The sequence below is a fragment of the Salvelinus alpinus genome, chromosome 6 (genome assembly GCF_045679555.1).
Source record: "Salvelinus alpinus chromosome 6, SLU_Salpinus.1, whole genome shotgun sequence".
NCBI classification, from domain to species: domain Eukaryota; kingdom Metazoa; phylum Chordata; class Actinopteri; order Salmoniformes; family Salmonidae; genus Salvelinus; species Salvelinus alpinus.
The window spans coordinates 4,630,273-4,646,327 of NC_092091.1; the positions used below are offsets into that span (position 1 = coordinate 4,630,273).

The 16,055-nt window shown below is 51.7% G+C and overlaps 1 protein-coding gene across 1 annotated transcript in view; it reads left to right on the forward strand.

Moving 5' to 3' along the window:
• iqch (IQ motif containing H) overlaps window positions 1-16,055 on the forward strand; it is a 189,517-nt gene that overhangs the window by 142,043 nt on the left and 31,419 nt on the right. Inside the window, exons 18-19 of the mRNA XM_071405165.1 lie at window positions 743-908; window positions 14,450-14,608. Coding sequence (XP_071261266.1) covers window positions 743-908; window positions 14,450-14,608 — 325 coding nt within the window. The remainder of the gene's footprint in view (window positions 1-742; window positions 909-14,449; window positions 14,609-16,055) is intronic.

Here is a 16,055-nt window from a genome sequence, read left to right on the forward strand (position 1 = left end):
ACCGTGCCGTCCTGTGGAGACCAGCTCCACGGCCCCAGGTAGGTAGCCTAGAGGTTAGAGGTCACCGTGCTGTCCTGTGGAGACCAGCTCCACGGCCCCAGGTAGGTAGCCTAGAGGTTAGAGGTCACCGTGCCGTCCTGTGGAGACCAGCTCCACGACCCCAGGTAGGTAGCCTAGAGGTTAGAGGTCACCGTGCCATCCTGTGGAGACCAGCTCCACGGCCCCAGGTAGGTAGCCTAGAGGTTAGAGGTCACCGTGCCGTCCTGTGGAGACCAGCTCCACGACCCCAGGTAGGTAGCCTAGAGGTTAGAGGTCACCGTGCCGTCCTGTGGAGACCAGCTCCACGGCCCCAGGTAGGTAGCCTAGAGGTTAGAGGTCACCGTGCTGTCCTGTGGAGACCAGCTCCACGGCCCCAGGTAGGTAGCCTAGAGGTTAGAGGTCACCGTGCCGTCCTGTGGAGACCAGCTCCACGGCCCCAGGTAGGTAGCCTAGAGGTTCGAGGTCACCGTGCTGTCCTGTGGAGACCAGCTCCACGGCCCCAGGTAGGTAGCCTAGAGGTTTAGAGAGTTGGTCCAGCAACCGGACTTCTGACAGGAAGTGAGCTGGAAATCCTCTGCCCCAACCTCTCCAGCCTATGTCTGAGTGTGTGTGTTTCTCCAGGGTTAGAATAAAGCACAAGACACGTTTATTTACATTGGACAGCTTCTTCCTCTTCCTCTTCTTCCTCTTCTTCTTCTGTCAGTGAGTTGGAGACGGCGGGATCCTCAGTGCCTCAAACCTCCATGTGTCCTGATGCCCTGCACACCCTCTGTCTCCGTGTTGGACAGGCCTGTCTTCAACGCCACATCACCGGACATGTCTCTATGGACCTGGCCACATTCCTGGACCCTAGGACACTGGAGCAGCAGGTAGGAGAGACAGGGAGGCCCTAGGACACTGGAGCAGCAGGTAGGAGAGACAGGGAGGCCCTATGACACTGGAGCAGCAGGTAGGAGAGACAGGGAGGCCCTAGGACACTGGAGCAGCAGGTAGGAGAGACAGGGAGGCCCTAGGACACTGGAGCAGCAGGTAGGAGAGACAGGGAGGCCCTAGGACACTGGAACAGCAGGTAGGAAAGACAGGGAGGCCCTATGACACTGGAGCAGCAGGTAGGAGAGACGGGGAGGCCCTAGGACACTGGAACAGCAGGTAGGAGAGACGGGGAGGCTCTATGACACTGGAGCAGCAGGTAGGAGAGACAGGGAGGCCCTAGGACACTGGAGCAGCAGGTAGGAGAGACAGGGAGGCCCTAGGACACTGGAGCAGTAGGTAGGAGAGACAGGGAGGCCCTAGGACACTGGAGCAGCAGGTAGGAGAGACAGGGAGGCCCTAGGACACTGGAACAGCAGGTAGGAGATACAGGTAGGCCCTAGGACACTGGAGCAGCAGGTAGGAGAGACAGGGAGGCCCTAGGACACTGGAGCAGCAGGTAGGAGAGACAGGGAGGCCCTAGGACACTGGAGCAGCAGGTAGGAGAGACAGGGAGGCCCTAGGACACTGGAGCAGCAGGTAGGAGAGACAGGGAGGCCCTATGACACTGGAGCAGCAGGTAGGAGAGACAGGGAGGCCCTAGGACACTGGAGCAGCATGTAGGAGAGACAGGGAGGCCCTAGGACACTGGAGCAGCAGGTAGGAGAGACAGGGAGGCCCTAGGACACTGGAGCAGCAGGTAGGAGAGACAGGGAGGCCCTAGGACACTGGAGCAGCAGGTAGGAGAGACAGGGAGGCCCTAGGACACTGGAGCAGCATGTAGGAGAGACAGGGAGGCCCTAGGACACTGGAGCAGCAGGTAGGAGAGACAGGGAGAAACATACATCGGTGTAGGTAGTCTCTCATGTCTGTCAAAATGAAACCACTGCCTCCACAGCCAGATGTAGTAGCTAGCCAGGGCAGGTTCTGAGATTAGTAGGTAGGTAGCCAGTGGGTCATTGACTGAATACAGATGTAGGACCTTAATTTGAGCCAGTTTGCTGCAGCAACAGGAAATGTGGATTATATTTAATGGACAATCTGTCTCTCTCTCTCTCTGTCTCTCTCTCTCTGTCTCTCTCTGTCTCTCTCTCTGTCTGTCTCTGTGTCTCTCCCCCCCCCCCCCTATTGCTCTAGGATAGACAGAGAGCCGTGCGTCTGTAACACAGAACCATCTAATAAACTGTCACCTCTTACTGTGTCAATAAACTGATGGTGCCCTCTGACCTTATATCAATCCCTAGACAGGCAGTGTGGCAGGGGTCTATTTAGGCTATCTATAGGTCATTCTAAAGAGATCTGACTGACTGCTTCTGAGGGGGAATGCTCTGTCTGACTGTCTGTGTTTGACCCTATGACTGGATAGCCAGGGCTCATATTCAGAGTGTCCCAGATCAGGTCATCTCCTCTTATTCGTTGGTCTCAGATCAGTACTTCTACTTCTGAGATGCTTTGTGAATATGGGGCCTTGGAATCAAGACTGATATGCTCAGTTTCACCATGTCACTTTGGATCCCAGGCTGGATGCTTGGATCCCAGGCTGGATGCTTGGATCCCAGGCTGGATGCTTGGATCCCAGGCTGGATGCTTGAATCCCAGGCTGGATGCTTGAATCCCAGGCTGGATGCTTGGATCCCAGGCTGGATGCTTGGATCCCAGGCTGGATGCTTGGATCCCAGGCTGGATGCTTGAATCCCAGGCTGGATGCTTGGATCCCAGGCTGGATGCTTGGATCCCAGGCTGGATGCTTGGATCCCAGGCTGGATGCTTGAATCCCAGGCTGGATGCTTGGATCCCAGGCTGGATGCTTGAATCCCAGGCTGGATGCTTTGAATCCCAGGCTGGATGCTTTGAATCCCAGGCTGGGTGCTTTGAATCCCAGACTGGGTGCTTGGATCCCAGGCTGGATGCTTTGAATCCCAGGCTGGATGCTTTGAATCCCAGGCTGGATGCTTTGAATCCCAGGCTGGATGCTTTGAATCCCAGGCTGGATGCTTGAATCCCAGGCTGGATGCTTGAATCCCAGGCTGGGTGCTTGGATCCCAGGCTGGATGCTTGAATCCCAGGCTGGATGCTTGAATCCCAGGCTGGATGCTTGGAACCCAGGCTGGATGCTAGAATCCCAGGCTGGGTGCTTGGAACCCAGGCTGGATGCTTGAATCCCAGGCTGGATGCTTGGATCCCAGGCTGGATGCTTGAATCCCAGGCTGGATGCTTGAATCCCAGGCTGGATGCTTGGAACCCAGGCTGGATGCTTGGATCCCAGGCTGGATGCTTGAATCCCAGGCTGGATGCTTGGATCCCAGGCTGGATGCTTGGATCCCAGGCTGGATGCTTGAATCCCAGGCTGGGTGCTTGGATCCCAGGCTGGATGCTTGAATCCCAGGCTGGATGCTTGGAACCCAGGCTGGATGCTTGAATCCCAGGCTGGGTGCTTGGAACCCAGGCTGGATGCTTGAATCCCAGGCTGGATGCTTGGATCCCAGGCTGGATGCTTGGAACCCAGGCTGGATGCTTGAATCCCAGGCTGGGTGCTTGGATCCCAGGCTGGATGCTTGAATCCCAGGCTGGATGCTTGAATCCCAGGCTGGATGCTTGGAACCCAGGCTGGATGCTTGAATCCCAGGCTGGGTGCTTGGAACCCAGGCTGGATGCTTGAATCCCAGGCTGGATGCTTGGATCCCAGGCTGGATGCTTGGATCCCAGGCTGGATGCTTGGAACCCAGGCTGGATGCTTGGATCCCAGGCTGGATGCTTGAATCCCAGGCTGGATGCTTGGAACCCAGGCTGGATGCTTGGATCCCAGGCTGGGTGCTTGAATCCCAGGCTGGATGCTTGGATCCCAGGCTGGATGCTTGGATCCCAGGCTGGATGCTTGGAACCCAGGCTGGATGCTTGGATCCCAGGCTGGATGCTTGAATCCCAGGCTGGATGCTTGGAACCCAGGCTGGATGCTTGGATCCCAGGCTGGGTGCTTGAATCCCAGGCTGGATGCTTGGAACCCAGGCTGGATGCTTGAATCCCAGGCTGGATGCTTGGATCCCAGGCTGGATGCTTGGATCCCAGGCTGGGTGCTTGAATCCCAGGCTGGATGCTTGAATCCCAGGCTGGATGCTTGAATCCCAGGCTGGATGCTTGAATCCCAGGCTGGGTGCTTGAATCCCAGGCTGGATGCTTTGAATCCCAGGCTGGATGCTTTGAATCCCAGGCTGGATGCTTTGAATCCCAGGCTGGGTGCATACAGTATTCTGCCGATGTCGTCCGGTCTACTTAGAACAACGTATAGCGTAACATAGTCAAGTCACTTTGTCTTTAACCTCTCTGGGTTGTGTTTGTATTGAGACGTGGGTTGATTGATGACGTTGGGAGCAGATTACTTCCTGGTAGTTTAACCTCGGCTTCTTGCAGGTGGCTGTATTGACTCAAGTATTGATCCAGAAAGGGGCTATAAAATGAAATGGTTTCCGTGACACACGGCTGATAGAATAGCCTGTGCAAGTGACCCGTTCCTACGTCATACTTCCGTGTTCCCTGGTCTTTAAATTGTCTTGACGATTACAACATCAAATTCATGAAAACGCAATTATATAGGACATATAACTAATTATATTTGTGTTTACAGTGTCTTCATGGGGGGACAGTGTCTTCATGGGGGGGCAGTGTCTTCATGGGGGGGCAGTGTCTTCATGGGGGGGCAGTGTCTTCATGGGGGGGCAGTGTCTTCATGGGGGGGCAGTGTCTTCATGGGGGGGCAGTGTCTTCATGGGGGGAGCAGTGTCTTCATGGGGGGGCAGTGTCTTCATGGGGGGGAAGTGTCTTCATGGGGGTGCAGTGTCTTCATGGGGGGGCAGTGTCTTCATGGGGGGGCAGTGTCTTCATGGGGGGGGGGGGCAGTGTCTTCATGGGGCAGTGTCTTCGTGGGGCAGTGTCTTCATGGGGGGGCAGTGTCTTCATGGGGGGGCAGTGTCTTCATGGGGGGGCAGTGTCTTCATGGGGGGACAGTGTCTTCATGGGGGGGGGGCAGTGTCTTCGTGGGGCAGTGTCTTCGTGGGGCAGTGTCTTCATGGGGGGGCAGTGTCTTCATGGGGGGGCAGTGTCTTCATGGGGGGGCAGTGTCTTCATGGGGGGGCAGTGTCTTCATGGGGCAGTGTCTTCGTGGGGGGGCAGTGTCTTCATGGGGGGGAAGTGTCTTCGTGGGGGGGCAGTGTCTTCGTGGGGGGGCAGTGTCTTCATGGGGGGGCAGTGTCTTCATGGGGGGGCAGTGTCTTCGTGGGGGGGCAGTGTCTTCATGGGGCAGTGTCTTCGTGGGGGGGCAGTGTCTTCATGGGGGGGCAGTGTCTTCATGGGGGGGCAGTGTCTTCATGGGGGGGCAGTGTCTTCATGGGGCAGTGTCTTCGTGGGGGGGCAGTGTCTTCGTGGGGGGGCAGTGTCTTCATGGGGGGGCAGTGTCTTCATGCGGGGGCAGTGTCTTCGTGGGGGGGCAGTGTCTTCATTGCGGGGCAGTGTCTTCGTGGGGGGGCAGTGTCTTCATGGGGGGGGCAGTGTCTTCATGGGGTTAGTGTCTTCGTGGGGGGGCAGTGTCTTCGTGGGGGGGCAGTGTCTTCATGGGGGGGCAGTGTCTTTGTGGGGGGGCAGTGTCTTTGTGGGGGGGCAGTGTCTTCGGGGGGCAGGGTCTTCATGGGGCAGTGTCTTCATGGGGGGGGGGCAGTGTCTTCATGGGAGGGCAGTGTCTTCGTGGGGGGGCAGTGTCTTCATGGGGCAGTGTCTTCGTGGGGGGGCAGTGTCTTCGTGGGGGGGCAGTGTCTTCATGGGGGGGCAGTGTCTTCGTGGGTGGGCAGTGTCTTCATGGGGGGGGGCAGGGTCTTCATGGGAGGGGCAGTGTCTTCGTGGGGGGGCAGTGTCTTCGTGGGTGGGCAGTGTCTTCATGGGGGGGGCAGGGTCTTCATGGGGGGGCAGTGTCTTCGTGGGTGGGCAGTGTCTTCATGGGGGGGGGCAGGGTCTTCATGGGGGGGCAGTGTCTTTGGGGGGGCAGGGTCTTCATGGGAGGGGCAGTGTCTTCATGGGGGGGCAGTGTCTTTGGGGGGGCAGTGTCTTCATGGGGGGGCAGTGTCTCTGATATCACACTCTGATATTAATGGATTATTTAGATTCAGACCTGTTAATCTATTTAGATTCAGACCTGTTAATCTATTTAGATTCAGACCTGTTAATCTATTTAGATTCAGACCTGTTAATCTATTTAGATTTAGACCTGTTAATCTATTTAGATTCAGACCTGTTAATCTATTTAGATTCAGACCTGTTAATCTATTTAGATTCAGACCTGTTAATCTGTTTAGATTCAGACCTGTTAATCTATTTAGATTCAGACCTGTTAATCTAAATAGATTCAGACCTGTAAATCTATTTAGATTCAGACCTGTAAATCTATTTAGATTCAGACCTGTTAATCTATTTAGAGATTCAGACCTGTAAATCTATTTAGATTCAAACCTGTAAATCTATTTAGATTCAAACCTGTAAATCTATTTAGATTCAGACCTGTTAATCTATTTAGATTCAGACCTGTAAATCTATTTAGATTCAGACCTGTAAATCTATTTAGATTCAGACCTGTTAATCTATTTAGATTCAAACCTGTAAATCTATTTAGATTCAGACCTGTTAATCTATTTAGATTCAAACCTGTAAATCTATTTAGATTCAGACCTGTTAATCTATTTAGATTCAGACCTGTTAATCTATTTAGATTCAGACCTGTTAATCTATTTAGATTCAGACCTGTTAATCTATTTAGATTCAGACCTGTTAATCTATTTAGATTCAGACCTGTTAATCTATTTAGATTCAGACCTGTTAATCTATTTAGATTCAGACCTGTTAATCTATTTAGATTCAGACCTGTTAATCTATTTAGATTCAGACCTGTTAATCTATTTAGATTCAGACCTGTTAATCTATTTAGATTCAGACCTGTTAATCTATTTAGATTCAGACCTGTATCCGAGAGCTGCATCTCCTTCATGTGACCCAGGAGGGAGAATAAGACCAGGAGGGTCATGTGACCCAGGATGGAGAATAAGAAGACCAGGGAGGGTCATGTGACCCAGGATGGAGAATAAGAAGACCAGGGAGGGTCATGTGACCCAGGATGGAGAATAAGAAGACCAGGGAGGGTCATGTGACCCAGGATGGAGAATAAGAAGACCAGGGAGGGTCATGTGACCCAGGATGGAGAATAAGAAGACCAGGGAGGGTCATGTGACCCAGGATGGAGAATAAGAAGACCAGGGAGGGTCATGTGACCCAGGATGGAGAATAAGACCAGGGAGGGTGTATGTTTGCCCTAGTGGTCCCCCCTCCTCTCCTGTCCTCACATTGTAGTGTGTCTGAAACATCATCTGGAGTATCAGCCAGGGTTTTAATGGAACCTCTACGGAGCCCAGCTGCTGTACTGCCCTTTGTTAACGCTGACAAAGAATGAGGCAGACATTGGGGGGGGGGTTCTTACGGTGTGTGTGTGTGTGTGTGTGTGTGTGTCAGTCCATCACCCACCCTGGTATTAACCTGACAGGAGTTTCGGTTAACACAGGATAAATAGATAGGGTTTACAGGCTGTACTCAGATCTGTTCTTAGTCAGATCTGGGGTCCAGTGTCCACTTTGACTTCAGCCTCTACTGACGCAGAGCTACCCTTAGTGTAGTCAGTGGGTAATGTTGGGGTGGGGTTGGGATAGCGACCGTTAGTGTAGTCAGTGGGTAATGTTGGGGTGGGGTTGGGATAGCGACCGTTAGTGTAGTCAGTGGGTAATGTTGAGGTTGGGTTGGGACAGCGACCGTTAGTGTAGTCAGTGGGTAATGTTGGGGTGGGGTTGGGATAGCGACCGTTAGTGTAGTCAGGGGGTAATGTTGGGGTGGGGTTGGGATAGCGACCCTTAGTGTAGTCAGTGGGTTATGTTGGGGTGGGGTTGGGATAGCGACCCTTAGTGTAGTCAGTGGGTAATGTTGGGGTGGGGTTGGGATAGCGACCCTTAGTGTAGTCAGTGGGTAATGTTGGGGTGGGGTTGGGATAGCGACCCTTAGTGTAGTCAGTGGGTAATGTTGTGGTGGGGTTGGGATAGCGACCCTTAGTGTAGTCAGTGGGTAATGTTGTGGTGGGGTTGGGATAGCAACCCTTAGTGTAGTCAGTGGGTAATGTTGTGGTAGGGTTGGGATAGCGACCCTTAGTGTAGTCAGTGGGTAATGTTGTTGTGGGGTTGGGATAGCGACCGTTAGTGTAGTCAGTGGGTAATGTTGTGGTGGGGTTGGGATAGCGACCGTTAGTGTAGTCAGTGGGTAATGTTGGGGTGGGGTTGGGATAGCGACCGTTAGTGTAGTCAGTGGGTAATGTTGTGGTGGGGTTGGGATAGCAACCCTTAGTGTAGTCAGTGGGTAATGTTGTGGTGGGGTTGGGATAGCGACCCTTAGTGTAGTCAGTGAGTAATGTTGTGGTGGGGTTGGGATAGCAACCCTTAGTGTAGTCAGTGGGTAATGTTGTGGTGGGGTTGGGATAGCGACCCTTAGTGTAGTCAGTGAGTAATGTTGTGGTGGGGTTGGGATAGCAACCCTTAGTGTAGTCAGTGGGTAATGTTGTGGTGGGGTTGGGATAGCGACCGTTAGTGTAGTCAGTGGGTTATGTTGGGGTGGGGTTGGGATAGTGACCATTAGTGTAGTCAGTGGGTAATGTTGGGGTGGGGTTGGGATAGCGACCGTTAGTGTAGTCAGTGGGTAATGTTGGTGTGGGGTTGGGATAGCGACCGTTAGTGTAGTCAGTGGGTAATGTTGGGGTGGGGTTGGGACAGCGACCGTTAGTGTAGTCAGTGGGTAATGTTGGGGTGGGGTTGGGATAGCGACCGTTAGTGTAGTCAGGGGGTAATGTTGGGGTGGGGTTGGGATAGCGACCCTTAGTGTAGTCAGTGGGTTATGTTGGGGTGGGGTTGGGATAGCGACCCTTAGTGTAGTCAGTGGGTAATGTTGGGGTGGGGTTGGGATAGCGACCCTTAGTGTAGTCAGTGGGTAATGTTGGGGTGGGGTTGGGATAGCGACCCTTAGTGTAGTCAGTGGGTAATGTTGTGGTGGGGTTGGGATAGCGACCCTTAGTGTAGTCAGTGGGTAATGTTGTGGTGGGGTTGGGATAGCAACCCTTAGTGTAGTCAGTGGGTAATGTTGTGGTAGGGTTGGGATAGCGACCCTTAGTGTAGTCAGTGGGTAATGTTGTTGTGGGGTTGGGATAGCGACCGTTAGTGTAGTCAGTGGGTAATGTTGTGGTGGGGTTGGGATAGCGACCGTTAGTGTAGTCAGTGGGTAATGTTGGGGTGGGGTTGGGATAGCGACCGTTAGTGTAGTCAGTGGGTAATGTTGTGGTGGGGTTGGGATAGCAACCCTTAGTGTAGTCAGTGGGTAATGTTGTGGTGGGGTTGGGATAGCGACCCTTAGTGTAGTCAGTGAGTAATGTTGTGGTGGGGTTGGGATAGCAACCCTTAGTGTAGTCAGTGGGTAATGTTGTGGTGGGGTTGGGATAGCGACCCTTAGTGTAGTCAGTGAGTAATGTTGTGGTGGGGTTGGGATAGCAACCCTTAGTGTAGTCAGTGGGTAATGTTGTGGTGGGGTTGGGATAGCGACCGTTAGTGTAGTCAGTGGGTTATGTTGGGGTGGGGTTGGGATAGTGACCATTAGTGTAGTCAGTGGGTAATGTTGGGGTGGGGTTGGGATAGCGACCGTTAGTGTAGTCAGTGGGTAATGTTGGGGTGGGGTTGGGATAGCGACCGTTAGTGTAGTCAGTGGGTAATGTTGTGGAGGGGTTGGGATAGCGACCGTTAGTGTAGTCAGTGGGTAATGTTGTGGTGGGGTTGGGTAGCGACCCTTAGTGTGGTCAGTGGGTAATGTTGTGGTGGGGTTGGGATAGCGACCGTTAGTGTAGTCAGTGGGTAATGTTGTGGTGGGGTTGGGATAGCGACCGTTAGTGTAGTCAGTGGGTATTGTTGGGGTGGGGTTGGGATAGCGACCGTTAGTGTAGTCAGTGGGTAATGTTGTGGTGGGGTTGGGATAGCGACCGTTAGTGTAGTCAGTGGGTAATGTTGGGGTGGGGTTGGGATAGCTACCGTTAGTGTAGTCAGTGGGTAATGTTGGGGTGGGGTTGGGATAGCGACCGTTAGTGTAGTCAGTGGGTAATGTTGTGGTGGGGTTGGGATAGCGACCGTTAGTGTAGTCAGTGGGTAATGTTGGGGTGGGGTTGGGATAGCGACCGTTAGTGTAGTCAGTGGGTTATGTTGGGGTGGGGTTGGCATAGCGACCGTTAGTGTAGTCAGTGGGTAATGTTGGGGTGGGGTTGGGATAGCGACCCTTAGTGTAGTCAGTGGGTAATGTTGGGGTGGGGTTGGGATAGCGACCATTAGTGTAGTCAGTGGGTAATGTTGGGGTGGGGTTGGGATAGCGACCCTTAGTGTAGTCAGTGGGTAATGTTGGGGTGGGGTTGGGATAGCTACCGTTAGTGTAGTCAGTGTGTAATGTTGGGGTGGGGTTGGGATAGCGACCGTTAGTGTAGTCAGTGGGTAATGTTGTGTTGGGGTTGGGATAGCTACCGTTAGTGTAGTCAGTGGGTAATGTTGTGGTGGGGTTGGGATAGTGACCGTTAGTGTAGTCAGTGGGTAATGTTGTGGTGGGGTTGGGATAGTGACCGTTAGTGTAGTCAGTGGGTAATGTTGTGGTGGGGTTGGGATAGCGACAGTTAGTGTAGTCAGTGGGTAATGTTGTTGTGGGGTTGGGATAGCGACCGTTAGTGTAGTCAGTGGGTAATGTTGTGGTGGGGTTGGGATAGCGACCGTTAGTGTAGTCAGTGGGTAATGTTGGGGTGGGGTTGGGATAGCTACCGTTAGTGTAGTCAGTGGGTAATGTTGGGGTGGGGTTGGGATAGCGACCGTTAGTGTAGTCAGTGGGTAATGTTGGGGTGGGGTTGGGATAGCGACCGTTAGTGTAGTCAGTGCGTGTTCACGCGTGTGTATGTGTGTGTCTGTTTGTGTACGTGTGCACGTTTGTGTGTGCGTGTGTGTCTGTTTGTGCGTGTGCACGTGTGTGTGTGTGTGTGTCTGTGTGTGTGTGTGTGTGTGTGTGTGTGTGTGTGTGTGTGTGTGTGTGTGTGTGTGTGTGTGTCTGTTTGTGCGTGTGCACGTGTGTGTGTGTCTGTGTGTGTGTGTGTGTGTGTGTGTGTGTGTGTGTGTGTGTGTGTGTGTGTGTGTGTGTCTGTTTGTGCGTGTGCACGTGTTTGTGTGTGTGTGTGTGTGTGTGTGTGTGTGTGTGTGTGTGTGTGTGTGTGTGTGTGTGTGTGTGTGTGTGTGTGTGTGTGTGTGTGTCTGTGTGTGGTTCAGGAAGCAAGCAGCCATGGTGTGTTCAGCAGCCGTGTTTACTGTGAGGAGAGCCAGGTGACAAGCTGTGTTTACTGTGAGGAGAGCCAGGTGACAAGCTGTGTTTACTGTGAGGAGAGCCAGGTGACAAGCTGTGTTTACTGTGAGGAGAGCCAGGTGACAAGCTGTGTTTACTGTGAGGAGAGCCAGGTGACAAGCTGTGTTTACTGTGAGGAGAGCCAGGTGACAAGCTGTGTTTACTGTGAGGAGAGCCAGGTGACAAGCTGTGTTTACTGTGAGGAGAGCCAGGTGACAAGCTGTGTTTACTGTGAGGAGAGCCAGGTGACAAGCTGTGTTTACTGTGAGGAGAGCCAGGTGACAAGCTGTGTTTACTGTGAGGAGAGCCAGGTGACAAGCTCCCACTGTTGTTTCAGTTTAACGACTCCTTCAGCTGGGATTTACGTCTCTGTGTGAAGAGAGGCCACAGCTAAAACAGTTCCAAATGGCACCCTATTCCCTAAGTAGTGCACTACTTTAGACTAGATGTCCACAGACCCTGGTCTGAAGTAGTGCACTACATAGGGAATAGGGTGTCATTTGAGGAGAGACGACCAAGGTTATAATGGGGAAATTAGCCATGTTTTAAACAGTGGGCCACGATGAGATGACCAGTCACGACCCCCTTAATATACTTCTAATGATGTCATTTACCATACAGCCATACACACAGTCTGGAACGAGACTCTCCGTCTCCGTAGAGACGAGCTGAAGAGCTAGGACTTGGGCGTACACACAGGGGAACACACACACACGAGAAGCTAGGCACGCCTTATAAGCTGTAGTGTCCAGATCTCTAAAGTACGAGTTATTAACAGTGTTTCTCTCCCCTAATGCCTCTCACGGTGGATAATATCATAAGGACTGAAAGGTATTAATGCGGAAGATATTTTTTTTACACTGTCCAATAATAATGTAATAATGTTGATTGATACCTGATGAAGCTAAGACCATAATGACTATATCTATATCTACTATATCTATCTATCTATATCTATCTATATATATCTATATCTTTCTATGTCTATATCTATCTATATAATCGTATATATCTATATCTATCTATATATATATATATATCTATATCTATATAATAGTATATATCTATATCTATCTATATATATCTATATATATATATATAGATAGATATAGATATATACTATTATATAGATATATATATATATATAGATAGATATAGATAGATATAGATATATATAGATAGATATAGATAGATAGATATAGTAGATATAGATATAGTGTAAACACACCATCTGTCCTGATAGAAACACACCATCTGTCCTGATAGAAACACACCATCAGTCCTGATAGAAACACACCATCTGTCCTGATAGAAACACACCATCAGTCCTGATAGAAACACACCATCTGTCCTGATAGAAACACACCATCAGTCCTGATAGAAACACACCATCAGTCCTGATAGAAACACACCATCTGTCCTGATAGAAACACACCATCAGTCCTGATAGAAACACACCATCAGTCCTGATAGAAACACACCATCTGTCCTGATAGAAACACACCATCTGTCCTGATAGAAACACACCATCTGTCCTGATAGAAACACACCATCTGTCCTGATAGAAACACACCATCAGTCCTGATAGAAACACACCATCTGTCCTGATAGAAACACACCATCAGTCCTGATAGAAACACACCATCTGTCCTGATAGAAACACACCATCTGTCCTGATAGAAACACACCATCTGTCCTGATAGAAACACACCATCTGTCCTGATAGAAACACACCATCTGTCCTGATAGAAACACACCATCTGTCCTGATAGAAACACACCATCTGTCCTGATAGAAACACACCATCTGTCCTGATAGAAACACACCATCTGTCCTGATAGAAACACACCATCAGTCCTGATAGAAACACACCATCTGTCCTGATAGAAACACACCATCTGTCCTGATAGAAACACACCATCAGTCCTGATAGAAACACGCCATCTGTCCTGATAGAAACACACCATCAGTCCTGATAGAAACACACCATCTGTCCTGATAGAAACACACCATCTGTCCTGATAGAAACACGCCATCTGTCCTGATAGAAACACACCATCTGTCCTGATAGAAACACACCATCAGTCCTGATAGAAACACACCATCTGTCCTGATAGAAACACACCATCTGTCCTGATAGAAACACACCATCAGTCCTGATAGAAACACACCATCTGTCCTGATAGAAACACACCATCTGTCCTGATAGAAACACACCATCAGTCCTGATAGAAACACACCATCTGTCCTGATAGAAACACACCATCAGTCCTGATAGAAACACACCATCTGTCCTGATAGAAACACACCATCTGTCCTGATAGAAACACACCATCTGTCCTGATAGAAACACACCATCTGTCCTGATAGAAACACACCATCAGTCCTGATAGAAACACACCATCTGTCCTGATAGAAACACACCATCTGTCCTGATAGAAACACACCATCTGTCCTGATAGAAACACACCATCAGTCCTGATAGAAACACACCATCTGTCCTGATAGAAACACACCATCTGTCCTGATAGAAACACACCATCAGTCCTGATAGAAACACACCATCAGTCCTGATAGAAACACACCATCAGTCCTGATAGAAACACACCATCTGTCCTGATAGAAACACACCATCAGTCCTGATAGAAACACACCATCTGTCCTGATAGAAACACACCATCAGTCCTGATAGAAACACACCATCTGTCCTGATAGAAACACACCATCAGTCCTGATAGAAACACACCATCAGTCCTGATAGAAACACACCATCTGTCCTGATAGAAACACACCATCTGTCCTGATAGAAACACGCCATCGGTCCTGATAGAAACTAAACATTGCCACGATTAAAAAGGTGTTAGGATAAGAAAAAGTAATTTTAGTTATTTTCATGTCAGTTCGTTGACTTAGCTTCTAAGTGCTGATGTGATGTGAGTGTGATAACAGCTATTGTTCTGTTTAGGTGTGGGCAGTGGACCTGGACCTGAGCTATAGTACCCAGTTGGCCATGACCCAGCTGATGCTCATGATGACGGGGGGAAGCCTGAACTGTCGGACCAGTCGTCTGGAGGTCCCCCTCACCAAGCCCTTCCTGCGCCAGAAAGGATCCAAAGAAACTGCTGTAGGCTTTCCTTTAGTTTCTCATCGCTGTTATCTTCAAACAGATTTTACAATATGTATTAGAATCCTGTTTCTTCCTGTAGAATGTCCCCATGACCCCCACCAATCTGTTTCTGACCCCCCCCCCCCCCCTCCTACCACCAACAACCTGCTCTCTACCATCACCACATCCTCCTCCACCTCCTCCACCACCTCCTCCACCACCTCCACATCCTCCTCCACCTCCTCCACATCCTCCTCCACCACCATCTACATCTCCTCCTCCTCTTCCTCCAGTATCACCAGGTCCTCCACCACCTCCTCCACCACCTCCACATCCTGCACTACCTCCACCTCCTCCTCCATTACCTCCACCACCTCCTCCTCCTCCACTACCTCCTCCACCACCTCCTCCTCTACCACCACCTCCTCCTCCTCCTCCACCACCTCCACATCCTCCTCCACCACCTCCACCTCCTCCTCCACCACATCCTCCACCACCTCCTCCACCACCTCCACATCCTCCACTACCTCCACCACCTCCTCCACAACCTCCTCCACCACCTCCTCCACCACCTCCACCTCCTCCTCCACCACATCCTCCTCCACCTCCTCCACTACCTCCACCACCACCTCCTCCACATCCTCCTCCACCTCCTCCACCTCCTCCACTACCTCCACCACCACCTCCTCCACATCCTCCTCATCCTCCTCCTCCTCCTCCACCACTTCCACATCCTCCTCCACTACCTCCTCCACCACCTCCACCTCCTCCACCTCCTCCACCACCTCCACCTCCTCCTCCACATCCTCCTCCACTTCCTCCTCCACATCCTCCTCCACCACCTCCACATCCTCCACCACCTCCACCTCCTCCTCCACATCCTCCACCACATCCTCCTCCACCTCCTCCTCCACATCCTCCACCACCTCCACCGCCTCCACATCCTCCTCCTCCACCACCTCCTCCACCTCCTCCACCACCTCCTCCACCTCCTCCACTACCTCCACCACCACCACCACCTCCTCCACATCCTCCTCATCCTCCTCCACCTCCTCCACCACTTCCACCACCTCCACCTCCTCCTCCACATCCTCCTCATCCTCCTCCACTACCTCCTCCACCACCTCCTCCTCCACTACCTCCTCCACCACCTCCACATCCACCTCCTCATCCTCCTCCACTACCTCCTCCACCACCTCCTCCTCCACTACCTCCTCCACCACCTCCACCTCCTCCACCACCTCCACATCCACCTCCTCCACCACCTCCACATCCTCCTCCACCTCCTCATCCACCTCCTCCACCACCTCCTCCACTACCTCCTCCACCACCTCCACATCCACCTCCTCTACCTCCTCCACCACCTCCTCCTCCACCACCTCCACCTCCTCCACCACCTCCACATCCACCTCCTCCACCACCTCCACATCCTCCACCACATCCTCATCCACCTCCTCCACCACCT